Source organism: Biomphalaria glabrata, chromosome 16 (assembly GCF_947242115.1).
Source record: "Biomphalaria glabrata chromosome 16, xgBioGlab47.1, whole genome shotgun sequence".
Taxonomy (NCBI): Eukaryota; Metazoa; Mollusca; class Gastropoda; family Planorbidae; genus Biomphalaria; species Biomphalaria glabrata.
This window is the reverse complement of record NC_074726.1, coordinates 14,473,615-14,493,816: the sequence shown is the minus strand read 5'-3', so window position 1 is coordinate 14,493,816 and position 20,202 is coordinate 14,473,615. Positions and strand designations below refer to the sequence as shown.

General features: G+C 39.0%; 2 protein-coding genes across 5 annotated transcripts in view; one reads left to right on the top strand and one right to left on the bottom strand.

The window, feature by feature from the left end:
- LOC106052436 (innexin unc-9-like) overlaps nucleotides 1-20,202 on the bottom strand; it is a 331,886-nt gene that overhangs the window by 223,499 nt on the left and 88,185 nt on the right. The window contains exon 1 of one of the 4 annotated variants that reach the window (XM_056014613.1): nucleotides 9,975-10,196. The exons of the other annotated variants lie outside the window; for them this stretch is intronic. Within the exon in view, the coding sequence (XP_055870588.1) occupies nucleotides 9,975-9,997 (23 nt within the window). The 5' untranslated portion in view covers nucleotides 9,998-10,196. Of the gene's footprint in view, nucleotides 1-9,974; nucleotides 10,197-20,202 lie in introns of those variants that run through there. 4 annotated transcript variants of the gene reach the window in all.
- On the top strand, nucleotides 2,540-7,506 carry LOC129923479 (uncharacterized). The gene is made up of 2 exons (XM_056014605.1): nucleotides 2,540-3,136; nucleotides 3,924-7,506. The coding sequence occupies exon 2, from the start codon at nucleotides 5,175-5,177 to the stop codon at nucleotides 7,026-7,028; it is 1,854 nt and encodes a 617-aa protein (XP_055870580.1). The 5' UTR covers nucleotides 2,540-3,136; nucleotides 3,924-5,174; the 3' UTR covers nucleotides 7,029-7,506.

The following is a 20,202-nucleotide window of genomic DNA, read 5'->3' as shown; positions in this document are numbered from 1 at the left end:
TCTGGGCGCATGTACTGTCTCTTGAGACAGGAGGAGCCATATATAAATATGTCAATTTACAAAAGAAAAAAAAACAGCAACAAAACAGTCAATACGTTCAACAAGACTCTATTAACCAGAGAAGAAAGCGTTGAATTAAAATACACGACAAGCGATGATATAAGTTTTAGGTGCAATTCGTACAATACACTAAAAAAAATTTGGGGGGGCCGAAAAAACCAGATGAGCTTTACATCCTGTGCCCTATAGATTGCATGGACTGAAAAGGGAACTTTAGTTCTCCCTTTACTTACACTAAAGTTAATTTCTTTGTCAATGTCAGCATGATTGAAACTATTGAAGTTTAAAAAGAGACTTCTCTGGCGATTTTATATTTGCATTTGTCTTGTGAATAGATTTGCAGTTGAAAAAATGACGGGTTCTTTGCTAGTAAAAACAAAATCGGTAAAATAATCTGCTCTGGAATTAACGAGCCTGCCGATTACCTTTTGTTCTCTATGCGTGTGTGTCCACACGGTCTAACAACAATGTCAATATTGTCTTCATTGTCCACGTTAATGGAAAGCTCAGAGCACCTGGCATTAAACACTGACCCTGGTAGCAATCAGCTCCGTCAGGTACATGCAGCTGTAGTGTATGCGTCAGACAAGAGACTAGTGTAGCAAGGCATATCTAGTTGTAATATATGCGTCAGACAAAGGACTATTATAGCAAGGAATATCTAGATGTCGTGATTGCGTCAGACAAGAGACTAGTATAGCAAGGAATATCTAGCTGTAGTGATTGCGTCAGACAAGAGACTAGTATAGCAAGGAATATCTAGCTGTAGTGATTGCGTGAGACAAGAGACTAGTATAGCAAGGAATATCTAGCTGTAGTGATTGCGTCAGACAAGAGACTAGTATAGCAAGGAATATCTAGCTGTAGTGATTGCGTGAGACAAGAGACTAGTATAGCAAGGAATATCTAGCTGTAGTGATTGCGTCAGACTACGTTCAAAGCAACATTCTCAAGATTAATACTTTGACATTTCTCTAAGTAAAACGAAAGCAGAAATTCTAAATGATTAATATAAGATACGATATTAATGGGCACACAAGAAGTTGAAGAGGGAAAAGATCGTCTCTCGAGACGTAAAATACCACGGATTTATGGATATATTAATTTAAGACATGGAAGGTGACGCCCCTACTAGGCACGATAGTTTCAGAAGGTTTTCAAAACTTAACATATGATCCAATACTTATTCTTCTAGCCAGCTTTTTGCTGCTGAGCTGTATCTTCTTTTGCAGTTTGTGCCAAGGAAAAATAGCGTGCTGTTTTTTTCTTTTAAACCTGCTCCGCACTGCACATAACAGAACCAATACACAGAAAACAAAATCAACTGTGTTATCGCCCTTCCTCAACTGCCTCTATTCATAGGCTCACAGTTCATAAGTGAAAATGAACATTTTTGTTTCCGTATTGCGACATGCAGAGGTCTTGTGGCATTCGGTTCATGACATGTAAACATGTGTGTGTCTGATCTGGAAGCTTTGATGGAAGAGAACATGCTCGTCAAGCAATATCTCCCACTCCCCCTTTCGCCACTTTCCCCCCTCCCCCACCAAAAAAAATATTATCAATACAAGATTGTGACTTGCCCATTATGAAGTTATCATTGATAAATCCCATCACGTTATCCAAGCAGAGGAAAAAAAATGGATCAAAAAAAAATATTTTGGAATTAGGAAAAAGGGGGGGGGGGGTGAAACAGAACAAAAGACATTAAAAAGTCAACAGATTTATTGGCTTAAAAAGCGATATAAAAAATGATTACGTTGACATAGAATCCAATCCAGGTTTTTTTTTTGTTTGTTTCTTTTTTTTTTTTGTTTGTTTCCTTAACGTCATTCGCTTTAAGGCCAATTGATGAAGTCCGTTGCTTTTAAATGAGCTGTGTCTCAACAGAAAATAACTGCCTCAGTTGTTAAATGTATTCAAATGTGTATAAAAGTTTTTGGTTTTAAGATCCACGCGCATCATGCAATAGTGGAAAAATGATTCAACGACTGTGTCTTTTAGTTTGCAATATAATTATATTTCAGTATTACATGTCTCACTGTATTTGGAGTTTTTGGAGTTTTCTTCACAGGCTAGAAATTATTATCTGAAATAACATTGTGTTTTTTTTTTTTTTTTTTTCAGCATTCACCTAAAAAAATCAATATAAAACATTTACAATTATACATTTCAAATGGTTATATGGAGAGTACGGAGCTAGAGCCCTACAATCTACATGTTAAGATAGTCCTCTGTCTCTTTCTCTCTCTCTCTCTCTCTCTCTCTCTCTCTCTTTCTCTCTCTCTCTCTCTATCTGTTTAAAACGTGTTTTGAGAAAAGAATAAGTCAACAAGAACAACTGCGAGTGTCACTGCAGAGAGCAGAGAGCCAGGGATTTACAAAACTAATCCTGAACTTATGACGACAAAAAATAATAATAATTATGACGTCAACATCTGTTTGATCTGAAAAAAAAAGCAAGTTTCTATTTGTGACGATACGAAACTTGCATACATAAGTTCATTTTAGTTTTTCCCAGCAAACCGTGAGAAACTTAATTTTTAACTTAAACAATTATTTTCTTGTCCACCCATAACTAATTTCTTGTAGGATTTATCCCCCCTCGCACGTTTCTCACGGGACGAATCTCGACATAAAACATTAACTAGCTTCTCCAGGGCTAACTTTTAGTTTTTGACCGCTGGACAGGTGACCCACACACACAATATTCGCTTCACCTGCGCTACGCGCTGCGGACTAATAACTTTTCACACCTATTTCTCCCCCCTCCCCCCCCCCCCCCCCCCCGCAGAATACGCATCGCTCTAAGAATAGCGTTGCAATCGGGCTGGACAAATGCATATTCACCTTAGTCCCTACTCTCACGGTACAGGCCATAAATCGGACATGACGCCTGACATGCCCAGTACATAGATACATGTGAGAAAATCAGCTAGCTATCTTCCCCACCCGTTAAACAAAATGCCCCAACTATATATAGAGAGACCAAAGCATTCCAAGTTAGGCCCGCTAGGATTCTTACAGTCTCCTCTGTTAGGAAGTTTAGTTGTGAGATTTCATTAGGGACAAACGGGTAAGTGTAAACATTTTACTATACTCATTTTATCTCATAGGAATGTGTGAGTACACACTAGTACACAACCACGTTCCCCGTCATTACATTATGACTTTACTATGTATGTACATTGTACTATTTTATGTCGATACTATATCTTCATATAGTAATACTAATGCCGCTATGGTTGTCTACATTTGAAACCATAGTTATTATATATGATTTTGTTATGTTTCTCCATTCCTGTATTTTAGTGATGGATGTAAACAATAACCTTTCGTGAATCTAAGTACTGTCTAAGAACTTAGATCACAGTGCTCTAAACTTACAGAGCCCATGTGAAATTAGTCATTTCACATTTCTGTTGTATATCCCTCAAACATGTTATTATGTCTCCCACCCTTGTGAACTTATAGTTCCTTGGATGAATGTAATTTTGATTAACTATATCAAACACTTATTACTGTAGCCATATCCCTAATATTTTATTTTCATCTTATCCTTTAGTATATAATATGCTCATTCCCCATTTTACTGTAACTGATTACTTATTGCCGTAATCTCATTTAATGGATGAATCTTAGCTAGTATCATCCTACATTATATGATGACACATTTACTGTAGTTATCTTACCTGTATTTTGTTTGCTATTGAGTTATACGCATGCTTTAAGATTTTATACATGATTGTCTTAAATGCCTTATTGGGATTGATACCAATGCCTACATCTGAATGATTGCAAGGCATATGGGAATCCCTGCTCAATACCTTTAGGAGGTTCCTAATTGTCTTTCTTATCCCCAGCCTGGTTGCTACCCCTGGTTGCTACCCCTGATTGCTACCCCTGATTGCTACCCCTGGTTACTACGCACGATTGCTACAACTACCAGATCTCCATAGAAAGCTGTAACCGAGGCAGACCACACCAGATACACCCCCCCCCCCATTACATACCTGTTAGCAAGAAGGCATCGCCTACTGTCCTTGGCCTTAACATATTGCCCAGTGTCCACAGTGCCCTATACTGCCCAGTATCATCTGCCCAGTACCCGGCCCAAACTGTCCACTGCCCAATAGTTATTGCCTAATGCCGACAGATTAGAGCAACCTTCGCAGCAGAAGACAAATTGGTGTTGAGTTAGCACGGCTCTCTACGAGCTAGAGATCACAGCTGAGAGATCGTCCCACTACAACTTAGTCTGCAGCACCAACCATCTCTATTGCTAAACAGGCAGCGGCCTCACCCTAGAGCCAGCTTGCCTATAGCATAGAGAACATCCCGAGCCGACGTCCTAAGACAGAGCCGGATGACTCATCCTTCTGAGTGCCAGTCCTTCGACCGCCAGAAGACGACCCACGGGCTAGCAGCTAAGAAAAATAAGTAGCAGACATAGGAACATTCTTCTCCTCCAATCACTCAATAATTAGCAATCCATGATGAACAGTTATTTTAGATATTAGCATCTTTACTTCTTTTATTTTCTTAATTATAATTTTATTTAATCATTTATCTCCTGTAAACTTTCATTTATTAAATTATTTTATTTTTAAACGTATAATATTGGTCTGTTCTTACTGTTAGTTGCGGTGTGCCTGTACAAAATCTTATATGTGAGCGGGATAAAATTAATAAAATTTCCCCTAGACATAAATAAACAAGCCAAATATTAACTAATTAACATCTCGTCACATATAAATGGGGTCCCGTCCGGGTATCTGAAACTAGAATCCTATATTAGACAGGCATAGGCATACAGCAGTAGAACTTTCCTAAATTTAATATACTTTCATTATCTTAAAGTAACGGATTGCAAACGGAGTGAAGAGTGTTACTAGAGTCTTTATATTATATCTATCTTACTTTAGATGTTATCACATATCAACTTTGTATAATATTATTATTTGTGGTTATTTTAAGTAGCATTACTGTGCTTAATATTATATTATTATTACGGGCAACGTGGTTGTTTCATACGGGCATCATCTACCTCTTTTTCTCAAGTACTATCCATCCTTTCAGTCTTATTAGTCCCCCATTCATTTCTCTCATAAATAATGGCCAGCAATACAAGGTCCAAAACTGACTCTGACAAAAAACTAAAAATACAGGACTTGACAGAGACTGCGGCATTGCTAGAGTTGCAAGGGTCAGAGCGTTCTGAATACATCCGGCAAAAGCTGGAGGAATGGGAAAAGCTAGTAAGGGAAAAGGAAGCTGAAAGGGAGAAACGAGAATTTGAGTTAGCAATGGAGAAAGAGAAACATGAGCACGAGTTAGCCATGGAGCGGGAGAGACAGGCAACTGAGAGAGCTAAAATAGCTCAAGAGAATGAGACGGCTCGCACAGTCGCTGATTCTCAGCCTGCTAGCCCAGCTTCCAGCCAAGGGTCCTCAAGTAGCTCACCAAACATCCCCTTCGAGCCCTTCGATGAGAAGAGCGAAAGTGTTGAAGTTTATTTAACACGATTCGAAGAGGTGGCACGCTATTATAGCTTGCCCAAGGATAGGTGGTGTTTTAGATTAGCTCAATGCCTTAGAGGCAAAGCTTATGAGGCTTACACAAAGCTCCCCTCATACCAACGGGAGGACTTTGAAGCCCTAAAAGAGGCACTATTGGTTCAATTTGAGCTAACCTCTGATTCATACCATAAGAAGTTTCGAGGGTCCCGCCTTGAGCGCAAAGAAACGTATGTCAATCTTTGCGACAGGCTGGACAAATACCTCGGAAAATGGCTAGCCCTCAGCAAAATGCCCGAAACGTTTGAAGGTCTTAGAAACCTTATTCTGGCTGAGCAGCTTCGAGACTGCCTAACGCAGGAAACTCGAATATACGTAAATGAGCAACAGGCAATTGACCCTTGTGACATTGCGACTGCCGCTGACCGATACATAGCTGCCAGACGAGACCAGAAAGCTAAGACACCCGTAACAGAACCACAGTCTAGCGAAACCTCCCCTGCCCAGCCCACACCTCACAACCAAAATCAAAACAACCAGGCACGTGTCCCTTCACAACACCCATCCAACCAGTCGAACCGCCCTCCCCATCAATCACGCCAGAATAATTCCTACCACCCCCCTCACCGTGACTCACATAACACGCGTGACGACAGGAGGACTCAACAACAACATGCCCCACACGTCGTATCGGCCCTGACGACCGTTCGACGGCTCAAGACTGGTAACCCTGTAGACCCTCAAATCCCATGTGTACCGCCACACCCCTCTACATCACCCCCAGGTGTAGAGCAGGCCCTAATAAACGGCGTTCAAACTTATATCATGTTTGATACAGCCTGCTCTTTTACTTCCATAATAAGGGAAGCGCTGATTGATTCGGCAGATCTCACCGGTGAAACGGTAGAGATCCAAACCGTCGACAAAACTACACCTCCAATGGTCTTGCCCATAGCGAGGGTTCATGTAGAATGTCGATACGTGCACGGGACCATAAACGCCGCTGTTATGGAGTCACCCGTGTACGACTTTATTCTTGGCTCCCAATACGTACCATTAGGAAATGTCAAGAAGCCATATTTTTCCCTGCCAGTCGGTAGAACGACTAGACAGAAGGATGGCCCAAATCAGTCAAACACTGGGCGCCATCACTCAACACCTCAGTTCAACCGAACTAAGGAAATTAAACCCCTAATTCCTGGCATTGACAGTGTCAGACGGCGTTGGTATGGTCAACAATCTTGGCCCCCACGTATAAATATGATACCTGCATGGAATCACAAAGGTGGTAGTCACCACCGATTCCCGCCCAGTCCATCATGTTGCAACTCCTCCCCATCACCCCCCACTGCTTCAGGTAGGACGCACAGGTACCCAAACAAACCTGACCTCAACCACAGGTCACGTTATTCTCCACCCAAACACAACAGTCCACGGTGGGATCGAAATTAGACTTAAAACGGATACCTGGACGCCCAATCTCCCTTACGAACCGGTCCTCGAATTCAGATTCATTTTTTTTTCCCCTTAGGACAATTAGACTGGACAACGACAAAGCTCAAATGAAACTTATATGCAAGTACTAATAGTATTCTGCGAATACTTTTTAAGTGGGTGGGTATGTGACGATACGAAACTTGCATACATAAGTTCATTTTAGTTTTTCCCAGCAAACCGTGAGAAACTTAATTTTTAACTTAAACAATTATTTTCTTGTCCACCCATAACTAATTTCTTGTAGGATTTATCCCCCCTCGCACGTTTCTCACGGGACGAATCTCGACATAAAACATTAACTAGCTTCTCCAGGGCTAACTTTTAGTTTTTGACCGCTGGACAGGTGACCCACACACACAATATTCGCTTCACCTGCGCTACGCGCTGCGGACTAATAACTTTTCACACCTATTTCTCCCCCCTCCCCCCCCCCCCCCCCCGCAGAATACGCATCGCTCTAAGAATAGCGTTGCAATCGGGCTGGACAAATGCATATTCACCTTAGTCCCTACTCTCACGGTACAGGCCATAAATCGGACATGACGCCTGACATGCCCAGTACATAGATACATGTGAGAAAATCAGCTAGCTATCTTCCCCACCCGTTAAACAAAATGCCCCAACTATATATAGAGAGACCAAAGCATTCCAAGTTAGGCCCGCTAGGATTCTTACAGTCTCCTCTGTTAGGAAGTTTAGTTGTGAGATTTCATTAGGGACAAACGGGTAAGTGTAAACATTTTACTATACTCATTTTATCTCATAGGAATGTGTGAGTACACACTAGTACACAACCACGTTCCCCGTCATTACATTATGACTTTACTATGTATGTACATTGTACTATTTTATGTCGATACTATATCTTCATATAGTAATACTAATGCCGCTATGGTTGTCTACATTTGAAACCATAGTTATTATATATGATTTTGTTATGTTTCTCCATTCCTGTATTTTAGTGATGGATGTAAACAATAACCTTTCGTGAATCTAAGTACTGTCTAAGAACTTAGATCACAGTGCTCTAAACTTACAGAGCCCATGTGAAATTAGTCATTTCACATTTCTGTTGTATATCCCTCAAACATGTTATTATGTCTCCCACCCTTGTGAACTTATAGTTCCTTGGATGAATGTAATTTTGATTAACTATATCAAACACTTATTACTGTAGCCATATCCCTAATATTTTATTTTCATCTTATCCTTTAGTATATAATATGCTCATTCTCCATTTTACTGTAACTGATTACTTATTGCCGTAATCTCATTTAATGGATGAATCTTAGCTAGTATCATCCTACATTATATGATGACACATTTACTGTAGTTATCTTACCTGTATTTTGTTTGCTATTGAGTTATACGCATGCTTTAAGATTTTATACATGATTGTCTTAAATGCCTTATTGGGATTGATACCAATGCCTACATCTGAATGATTGCAAGGCATATGGGAATCCCTGCTCAATACCTTTAGGAGGTTCCTAATTGTCTTTCTTATCCCCAGCCTGGTTGCTACCCCTGGTTGCTACCCCTGATTGCTACCCCTGATTGCTACCCCTGGTTACTACGCACGATTGCTACAACTACCAGATCTCCATAGAAAGCTGTAACCGAGGCAGACCACACCAGATACACCCCCCCCATTACATACCTGTTAGCAAGAAGGCATCGCCTACTGTCCTTGGCCTTAACATATTGCCCAGTGTCCACAGTGCCCTATACTGCCCAGTATCATCTGCCCAGTACCCGGCCCAAACTGTCCACTGCCCAATAGTTATTGCCTAATGCCGACAGATTAGAGCAACCTTCGCAGCAGAAGACAAATTGGTGTTGAGTTAGCACGGCTCTCTACGAGCTAGAGATCACAGCTGAGAGATCGTCCCACTACAACTTAGTCTGCAGCACCAACCATCTCTATTGCTAAACAGGCAGCGGCCTCACCCTAGAGCCAGCTTGCCTATAGCATAGAGAACATCCCGAGCCGACGTCCTAAGACAGAGCCGGATGACTCATCCTTCTGAGTGCCAGTCCTTCGACCGCCAGAAGACGACCCACGGGCTAGCAGCTAAGAAAAATAAGTAGCAGACATAGGAACATTCTTCTCCTCCAATCACTCAATAATTAGCAATCCATGATGAACAGTTATTTTAGATATTAGCATCTTTACTTCTTTTATTTTCTTAATTATAATTTTATTTAATCATTTATCTCCTGTAAACTTTCATTTATTAAATTATTTTATTTTTAAACGTATAATATTGGTCTGTTCTTACTGTTAGTTGCGGTGTGCCTGTACAAAATCTTATATGTGAGCGGGATAAAATTAATAAAATTTCCCCTAGACATAAATAAACAAGCCAAATATTAACTAATTAACATCTCGTCACACTATTCCAGATGTATCTAGTAAAGTCTAGGGTTTGTAAACACTATAAAAGGCACGCGGACTAGTTAACGGGCACCCAAGCTTAGCCACTTCTAGATCAGGATAGAGGAACCTGCTAAATTTGCCAAAGAAATACCTCAGTAAAAATATAAACAATTTAACAGAGAGTTTAAGTTGAGCTTTAATTCATTTGTAAATGTAGCAACAATAGCAAAGTAAAAAGCATTTAATGTGGAAGGCATATCCTGGCTGATAAGACTCTATTGTTACGCCCCTATAGCAATAATAGCAAAGTAAAAGGCATTTAGTATGGAAGGTCTACCCTGGCTGATAAGACTCTATTGTTACGCCCCTATAGCAATAATAGCAAAGTAAAAGGTATTTAATATGGAAGGTCTACCCTGGCTGATACTATTCTCTTGTTACGCCCCTACTTAAAGAACCACACTTCACAACTCCGCACCCAAGGACCGGTCACCGAGTTTTATTCAGCATGCGTTACTCACCCATCTGGTGAACCAGGAAACATCCTCAGACGACATCACGTCACCTCGAGCAGGTAAGACGAAGTCCTCTGTTTGTGTTGCATGAGAACTAGTGTCTAAGACAACCAGAAGACGGTAAGGCCTATCCTTAATGAGGAGACATCGGGCTCTTCAAAGTGACCAGTTGTCCTTATTACAGGACAGAATTGACCAACCCACGAGAAATCATATCCAGTAACATAGCACAGAAAGTAAATTTAGATGTAGTAAATGTTGAAACTGTAAACGTATGTACACAATCACGTGTTAGTAGAAGCTACCTAAATTTAATCAAGTTTTAGATTATAAACAACAGCTCTTATGTCATAAAAACAAGAATAAAATATGAATAACTATACTATATATCGTAAATGTATTTATATCTAACACAAACACATACAAAAAAAAGCCACACAAAAAATGGTTACATTTAAATACTGGCTAATCGCTTTTAATCCAAAAAAAAAAAAAAAAAAAAAAAAATTCGGCAAATGTATAGCACTGCATGGTTTCTGTTATGACTTTTAAAAGAGAAGATGTGAGCCATCCAAACCCCCATTAGACTGAAGTTTGTTAATGATGATAACCTGTAAGTCTAGTTCACGTTTCCTACATCTTTTACATCGGTTATCATTGTTAGTGATTTCTTGTTCAAAAGTAAAACATAAGAATTAAAGAAAGCGATAAAGAAATGACTCACTCTTTGCACAGTTTACACTCGTTGATATTGCACAACTTACATAATAAACACAGTACATAAGTCCTTTAGTATTGAATTAGAAACACAGCAGTGGTTAGTCCACTAACCTCAGAACAATAGCAAGCTAATCCGACTTCTTCGAAGCTGGAGAAATATAATTCCATGGCTCAGGAGAACTCTATGGGGGAAGGGAGGACACACACACACACACACAAGTACAAGACTTGGGGGCAAGGGGGAACAAAATAATACCTTAAGTCAAGTACTCGTCCCAAACGCTCAGGGCCACACCGAACGGCCGGCCACTTCTGTCCGAGCATGAAGTAAATAAAGGCAAGAAGAGACCCACTCACTAGCCTGTAGGTAATCCGAAGACTTGAGCAGGAAAATTGTACATCTACACTTTCGGTTATACGGCCCATACTGCCTCCCCTCTCTTTTAAAGCATAATTACCCCATCTTTGTTTGCCCTCACCCTGGGGAGGATCATCAATACAGGATTATCGTGGCATGCAAAGTAATGGAGGTTGTATGGTGGGCGGAGAACGTGGTGGTGGTGGGGGGGGGGGAGAACTGACCACTTAATGACCACAACTCGTCACATACTGTTTAAGGCAGTCATCCTCTTTCTCCGCATACCTACTCTCTCCCTACCTCCTACGTGTTATCATTTCTCACCCTAAAGGGGATCAGTTCAAGACAAAACAAACAGAAAGTAAACACTAGTTGTCGCCTGAAACCGGAAATGAGGGTTAACCGACTGTCTGATCCAAGATATACTGTAAAGTAGAATTGATATCTTGGGCACTTTTTTTAAAAGCTTATTTCATTTAGTGCTTAACTTTAACGCGAAAATGTTTGATCGACTGCATGTTTTTTTTTTTTAAAGCTTACATTAACTCACTCCGTCTGTCCGTCCGTCTGTCTGGTACAAATTTTGTGTATTTTTTCCTCGCATCCTTCAAATTCCCAGATCAAGTTAAAATTTGGCGCACACTTATTCATAGACGATAACAATACATAAATAATTTTTTAAAAAAATTAAGTAATAAATTAGTCGTAACGTATTAATTTTATTTTACATAGAAAAAGGGAGTTTAACCATGCAGTATTAAGATATGGCTCTTCTTTTTACATACGCTTTGTTTGTTTGTTGTTTTTTTTTAGATTATTTTGTTCTATTTTGCTTTAACAAACTCTACTAGTTAACAGTATGTCGAGGAAGCAGGACTTTGATTGGGCCAAGAAAACAGTTAAAAATAAAACGTTTCTCCAAAAGAACGAGAATTTGAAGTCCCAGATTGTTGTCTATGAAAAATAAAAATCGAAACTTTTTCTTTTTAGCTCATGTTGATGTATTAGTTATCAACAATGGTGTTTGGTTCGAAACTAAAGCCTGACAATAAAATAAGAGAATCGCTGTCACGCTATGGTCAAAAGGACTAGTTAGAAACAGAGTAGAGCAAAAGGAAAAAAAAAACATAAAAAAATACTTTAAAAAAAAAAAAAAAAGCTTTTACGAAGTGTCATTCTTGCAGTCAGTTAGGATCAGTCATGTCATTAAATGTGTAATAGATTAACACCAAGAACAATAACTCTGTGCGATTAAAAATATTTTTACCAATTGTTTTTTATTTAGCGCTATTACATACATTTAACTTTCTCACTACACATTGATCCTATCACTTATCTGGACAAGTTGTGCAAAAGTGATATTTGGGTGAATTTTACCGTCATCACTTTTTTAAAAACATTTATATAAAAAAAAAAGGTAGGACGCCTAGACTTCGAACTCATGGCTCAAACCTGCTCAAGCCGACATACTAACCATTCTGTTAGTGAGGTGTTTATGAAAATAGAAGATTGTATAGTTATCTATTGCTTGTTTCAAACTTACTTTAAAGCGGCGACCTATAAAGGGGACTATTTCAGTTTATACCACCACTTCAGTCAAGTACAATGTCTTTCCCTTGTTCGAGTTACCGAAAAAATAATAAATAGTTAATGAAATCGTTGGTTAATTTTGTTTTATTAATTCATGTGTTGTCACGTAAAAGAAAAAAATTGTGCACAAATCTCAGATTGTCTGTCGGAGAAAAAACGTATACAACTTTTTTACCAGACAGACAAACAGACAAACAGACAGAGTGAGCTGATAGAGGCTTTGTAAAAAAAAACAAAAAAACATGATTACTAGTGAAACTTCAAGCTAAAATCTTGATCAGTCGCCATGTTGAAAAGTACAACTGGTTGGCATGAAAGAATATTTGAATACTTAAAAAAGAAAGACCAGAGTTCACGTCGGGGTCGGTTCAGGTCAGTTCAGGTCAGTTATTGTTTATTTCCTCGTTTGAGTTCATCTTGTTATCACTGAGAAAGCTTCCATCAAGTTACTGCTGTGTTACTTGAATGTTGAACTTGACTAGCCCGCCTGCATTGCTGATGTGGTGAGAAACTATGCAACTATTTGATCAATCAGACCGTACTACTGTAGTACTAACAAAGTCATCTGAAACAACGACTCTATTGCAGATTTTGACAACATGGAGTCCTAGCTTCAAATAACATGCTCTCTGGTGTCTCCGGTGTATAACTGTTTAAAACCATGCCACAATTTTTTTTATTCACTTTAGATTGAAATTATATATAAAAAAAATTCTACTTAAATGAGCGGGGCATATATAACATTTTGTGTAGCCGCCACTGACCTCTATACAGCTGTGGTTGTTGTTCCCTTTTCTCGCCGGCACCAACAGAACGTACTAGAAGCGGGTCAGTTGTAAACTATTGTTATTCTACTGGTGTCACTCTTTTCTAACTTTGTTTCTTGGTCAAAGTTTCCCTGGGAACTTGAGAGGGGAACAAATATATATCTTTTTTCCCCCCAAAACTCTAAAGTCTCAGGAAACCAGCCGTTGTGGCATGGGCTGAGAAACTCCCTGAGGGGCGCACAGGGAAGTGGCAAGGAATAAGCTAATATCGGGGCGTGCACTATTCCCTTTGGTGTGCACCCCGGGTCCGCTCCCCTTCCCTCCCCCTCTCCCATTGTCTCACTTCTGCTATTTTTCCACATATTTTATTGACCATTTTTTTCTCTTTTCTGTTACATCTTTAAAAAAATATAACCTCGTTCTGGAGATATTTGTGGGGCGTCAAAGGGGGGGGGGGGACGCAAAGTGACAAGGGAGAAAATGATGAAAAAAAAGGGGGGAGGGTCGATTTCCTATTTGTTTGTGTTTGTGTGTCACATCGCTGTTTTTTTTTTATGTTTTTTTTTTAAATAGATATACACACAGACATATTGGAAGAAAGAATAATAATTTACACGCTATAACAGTCTTTTGTAATGACTAGTGGACTAAAATAAGGTAAGAATAAGTAGCCATAGATAGATAGATAGATGGATAGATAAAATAGATAGATAGATAGATACTTCCATGCGTAAATTCAAATGTATACATACATACATGAAGTGCTTTTTTTTGTGACGGGACGCACCGGTACGACTTACCTGCACCTTTTTCAATGTGGGGAAAAAAATATTTCTTTTCTTGTATTTTAAAGTTTATAATTAATTTATTAGTAGTTAAAAGTTAGGCAATCCATCACTGAGTACCGGCACCTGTTTCTTTACAAAAAAAAGCACTGCATACACACATAGATAGATAAATGCATAGTTACATAAATACGCATACATACGTAGATATTAAGAGGCTATCTTTCATACGGCCAGTGACATAAATGGCTAAGGTACTTTAAATGGGCCTGGTTAATTATCGGTAGGATAAATACATTCTAATGACGTAAAGATATCTGGAAGTACATTAGCTTAACCCAAGTCAGATGTTGGTCTATAGTTCTTCTGTGTTAACTGTGTCTGAGACAATACTACCGATATAACAAACTTAATACGAAGCGGCAGCAGTTTTAAAGAGAGGGGAAAAAATGAATTCCTCACGAGTTGAACAGGAAACCACTTCCTGTCCTAACTTTATTAGACATGTAACTAACTTTTAGCGTAATTTCATACATTTTCATTGCCCTATTGCTTCCCTTTGTGAGCGTGCGCACGTGGGTGTGTGTCTGCGAGGGGAAAAAAAAGTGTTTACGTGAGAGCGTCTGTATGTTGTCCCAAATTGGACCAGGGATGGCCACCATTTAGCCCTGACAAGCGCCCAGCACTCCACAGTTGGTCCCCAACCCACTCCCCCTTACTTTCATTTTCCTCAAACTTTTATTTCATTTCTAGGCCGAGAGAGGCAAGCGTCCGGACAATGGCGGACTCATTTTCTAATCATATGCGTCCATACGGCAAATGGCATTAGGCCGGACCGGAGATAAAAGTAGATCCTTGGGGAACTCCAGGCCGGTGTGTACTGTCTTTACACTCACCATTCAATCCCGAGCGAGAGAAAAGTGAAGAGAGAAGAAAGAAGAGGGAAACAAAATAAACGAACCCCCCTCACACACACACACACACGCACACATCTGTGGCAAATATGAAAAATAAAAACCGGACAAAGACATAAAGCCGACACACACACACAAAAAGACACACTATAAAGTAGACCTCGAGTTTATCTCAGTAAGGAAATACATTTTATTTTTATTGGTTTCTATTGGTATTGTAAATGAAATTGAGAGGAAACAAAAAGTTGTATCTCCTGTTTAGATTGTGGCGTCCAGAAGGGTACTGCGTACGCTTGCGTTTCTTTAGCGCCCAATATACTTGCAACTTGTACCTCGGATCAGGTCTCCAGAGAAGAGATGCGCCAATAGAAACCAACAGCTACATCTTAACCTTGTTAGCTACCAGCGTTAAACACAATATGACCTTCATCTCAAAGAAATAATAAACATACATTTCTTTTTTTTGCTCAAGTTGGAATATTCTGGTGACACTCCACAAGGGCGAATTTCAATCGAAAAAATGTGTGTATGTGTGTGTAAAAATAGACAGCATTGGGCTGAGGTTTTATGCCACTAAAAAAAAAAATAGCTCTTATCTAATTTAAAAAAAGACGCTTCCTATTATTACAAAGTTTACTGTCAGTCTGTCTGGGTGGATTTTTTTACATGTCTTTTTTTTCTCCCACTTCCCATTCTCGGATCAAATTGAAATTTGACATAATTATTATTTTTCGAAGACAATACATGAATCATTAAAAAAAAAACGAAAGCTAATCGATTAGTGGTAATTCATTAATTTTTTTTTAGAGAAAAAGTGGAAAAAAATCTTGTAGTATCAAGAAATATGGCAGTGATTGTGTGGTGCTTTTCCTTATGTAACCTTTGTTGTTATTTTAAAAGTACTTTTTATATTCTGCTTGGCTCTGGGATCGACCATCATATAATTTTTCGCTTCGGAACGGGACACAACAGAATGAGAAAACACATGATCCAGAAGTTGAAAATTGGAACTATTCAAATGTGCACTTGTGGAATGTCACTAGAGAATGCCGACCCAATCCCCCAGATCTGTATACTCTATCGAGAAGCCCTAAAGAGACACTGTCCCTAAAACAACAGGAGGACTTCCTGGTCTGGAACCCACAGCGCTTCTCATCTCAGATCTAAGACCAAGAGATCTGAAGTATCTAGCAGGAGGATGAGAACGCAGAAATGGAACAAAGATTGGCGCCTCAACAAAAACAGTTTTTGTTGTTTGTTTCTGCACGTTTTAACATTTTCTAGACATTTTTTTTTACTTTAACCTTCTCAAGGCAATTTGTAATCCTCTCTTTTCTGTTCCCGCCCCCCCCCCCTTCTCAAGGCAATTTGTAATCCTCTCTTTTCTGTTCCCGCCCCCCCCCCTTCTCAAGGCAATTTGTAATCCTCTCTTTTCTGTTCCCGCCCCCCCCCCCCCTTCTCAAGGCAATTTGTAATCCTCTCTTTTCTGTTCCCGCCCCCCCCCCCTTCTCAAGGCAATTTGTAATCCTCTCTTTTCTGTTCCCGCCCCCCCCCCCTTCTCAAGGCAATTTGTAATCCTCTCTTTTCTGTTCCCGCCCCCCCCCCCCTTTCCAAATCCCTTAAGGTAGTCCCTGTTAGAAAATTTGATGACGTCACATCAAGAAGAAATCTCTGGACTCGCAGTGATTCCAAGTATTTTTAAATGTTTGTAAATGTGTATGTCCTGGTTTTAGAGATTATAGTGGTAAAAAAACAAAACATAAAAAAAAAACCTCTTCGTGTGGTCACAACACCGTATTGCCTGTAATAACGGAATTAGGCAGTATTGCAGTATTTTCAAGCATTTAACTCGCGAGTTATACAAGTTTTTCAGACGGAGGAATCGAACGATATTAGGCTCCAAGACCAAATACAATTTTGAGTATTTATTCCAGATCAGTGGTTCCCATACTTTTGAAAGGTTCCCATACTTTTGACACTTAGTACATTCCGAGTATTTAGCCAACACTTTGCTTATTTTTAGAGATATTAATTCACGTGGTGACCAACTAGTTAATTATTCCAGTAGGTTGTGGAACACCTATTCAGGTCTCGGGGAACATTAGGGTTCCGAGGAACACAATTAGGGAAACACTGCTCAAGACAATTCACCTCAAACCTCTGCAGGTCAGCATTAGAAAGAGTAGAAGTTGATGATAATTGTCACAACACGGATGACTCCAAATATCAAAATATCTGAATCAAAATAGGATTTTTTACTTTTTTTAAATGCTTTCGTAACATATTTATCTCGACTTACCGAAGAGTAAAAAAAAAATAAACAAACTAAAAACTTAAAAATTTTCTTAAAACATCAAGTGTTTAATTTTTTTTTTTTTGATTTGGGATCCAAGTAGCACTGAATCATTAGCCACCAAACCACACCACGAAATTCATCTCCTGAAAACAATAGTACCAGTCAAAGCTTTTGGGTCAAAGTATCGATTACCAACACATGTAATCACGTCCGAGCGTCTGCAGCTGAGTTTTTCATTTAAATTTCTGTTAAAAAAATGCCCACCAGCTATTTACGCCTGTCACCTTTTAAGTAACCGATTATTTCTGAACGCACGTTCGATACCCCTGTTGTTGTTTTATGACTTGGCTCTGAGTCTCGGTTCACTAGCGGTTTAAAACATCACACATTCCAGGTAGCGCTAATCATGAAAAAAAAATCTCTGCTTTTTAAACAATTTTAATCGATATTTTATTTCTCTGAAGTATTCTTCCTACACGGTATCGATCTGACGATTAGATCGATGGCTTTAAGTATATTATCCTAGCATTGCTACCAGCCTATATGGAAACAGAAAATCGATTACTTTAAGGATTGAAAGGCAGGTTGTTGTTTTGTGCATGTAATTTTGTCCGATCCCAAAGCCCCATTATGATATCGTCGCGGGGTATCGCACTAAGGCACTTAACTAACGAATATTTGACATAAAAGAGAGGTCGATATTTAAATTTTGGCTCTTGGGTGGGGCAAAAGTGCGTGAAGTGCTTCCAAGAAAATTGTAAAAACTTTGTTTCTTAAATCGCCTTTTAGAAAAAATTATTGAACTATTGTAATTGAGTTTGTTCAATAAATGTTTTTGAAACTTTAATGTGTTTTAGATTTTTGTGTTAAGTTATATAAAACACTATGACAAAGAGAGTTGGTGCATTTCAACAAACTTCTATGCGGTACATCGGGTCCGGTTCAAGTCAGGCTTTAATAGTTGTTAGCATGAAAAGCATTAAGATGAAATGTCATTTTAATATTTACAAACATTTTCTTTCTTTTTTTTTTTTTTTCTTTTTGAGAAATGAGTATGTTATTATACAGTAGTAATTGTTAATAATAGGATATGGCGTCAAAGATGTCAAGAACATATCGTAATATTATCAGAAAAATGAGCTAAAAAACGGTAAAAAATAAATAAATAAAAGCAAATTATTATCTGTACAAATGGTGCATTAAAAACATTATTGTCAGCGATCACATCCTTAGAAGGACTTATGACAAAAAATATATTGCCTGTCACTACACAATACAAAAAGTCTTACTCCAATATACTACTGTCTATTGTGCTGTCTATTATACTGTCTATTGTGCTGTCTATTGTGCTGTCTATTGTTCAGGCTCCGTGTACAAGTAGCTAACGAACACGTAAAATAAGTATTTGTCAAATGTCAAAAAAAATGTTGCATTTGAGGTTACTACTGCAATTATAAGTCAATCGGAAAGCTAGCACATTTCTTTTAAAACAAGACATATATTTGCTGAATGCCCGAAACAATGACTTTCTAATAAACTTTATTCAAATTAAAAGAAGCGGTTTTTGTTTTTAGACCCAACATCTACTGTGTAGTCGATGCCATACTTTGTTGTTTAAACACTGCAAAAGAGGACCAATGACCCGCAAGGTACGCCCACGAGTTTATGTAAGGCGAACTCCCATTTGCATCTTTTTTAGGCCTACATAGTGTTATAGGTCATTTTTGTTTGAAATGCATTGGTCTCTTAACACATAAGGAAATGAATAGTTGTGGTGATCTTAAGGTAATGACAACAAGCAGTTTGTTGATGAAGTCGTTAAAGGCTTTCATTTCTAAATCCATATATATGAAGTGAAACTAAACATGTTAGCTTTTTATTTCTATCAGTATGTTTTTATTTTCTGAATTAAGCTTCACTTTCTTTCTAAACACAAACTCTACTAAAGAGCCCATGGCAAGGGAGTTCATATCTAGACTCTGTTAAAAGGTCTAAGATCAGGTTGGCATGCCGTCTAGCGTCCCCCCCCCCCTTCATTTATTTTACACCAACACTAGAGGGGGGAGTAGCATAGTACTCGTTACAAGGTGGTTGAAGGCTGGGGGAGCTAGTGGGCAATCAGTAATGGCATGGCGTCTACAGAGGGAATCGATACAGTGCCACTTGATAATCGGGTGATTTGTATTTTGTCGTCTGCTAAAAAAATAAAATAATCGCCGTCAGCAAGTTGTGACATAATCGACATCGCGGTATCGCTTATTGATTCGTGCGTCTGATTTGCGGATCGATACACGAAACTGTATCGGTTTTTATGTTTGTCCGCGCGACATGTTGATTTATAAGGTCAGAGTTGACATCGTCTCACACACACACACCTACAAAATACTACTAGAAGATGGCGGAGTCAGACACTTTCTTTCAGCACAATTAGACGTGATGGTTGTGCGGTAGATTGCTAAGGCCGCCCCTGGGGATTAAGACAAGCAACGGGCAGACAGGAAGCTAGAAGATCTCTGCAGAAAAATAAAAACACGTATCGAATGGAAAAAGACTTGCGCCCCTCCAGCATTCAATCAGGTGCTACCTTTACATGGTGAGATATGGGGTCAAAAAGACTTGAACTAGTGGTCTATAACCAAAGGAAGAAATGTTTTACAATGTGTTGTGGGTGTAGAACTGAAGGTAAACCGTGTCCCACTAGTGGTCTCTCTAAATGAGTCTTTGTTCCAGGAGGCTTCAAGCTGTAAAAGTAATTTACTCTCACATGTTGGACATTGTACTGACCATTGCAACTCGACATTTGC

What these genes read in the sequence shown, in the direction of transcription:
- LOC129923479 (XM_056014605.1), top strand. Translation starts at nt 5,175, where the DNA reads ATGGCCAGCAATACAAGGTCCAAAACTGACTCTGACAAAAAACTAAAA.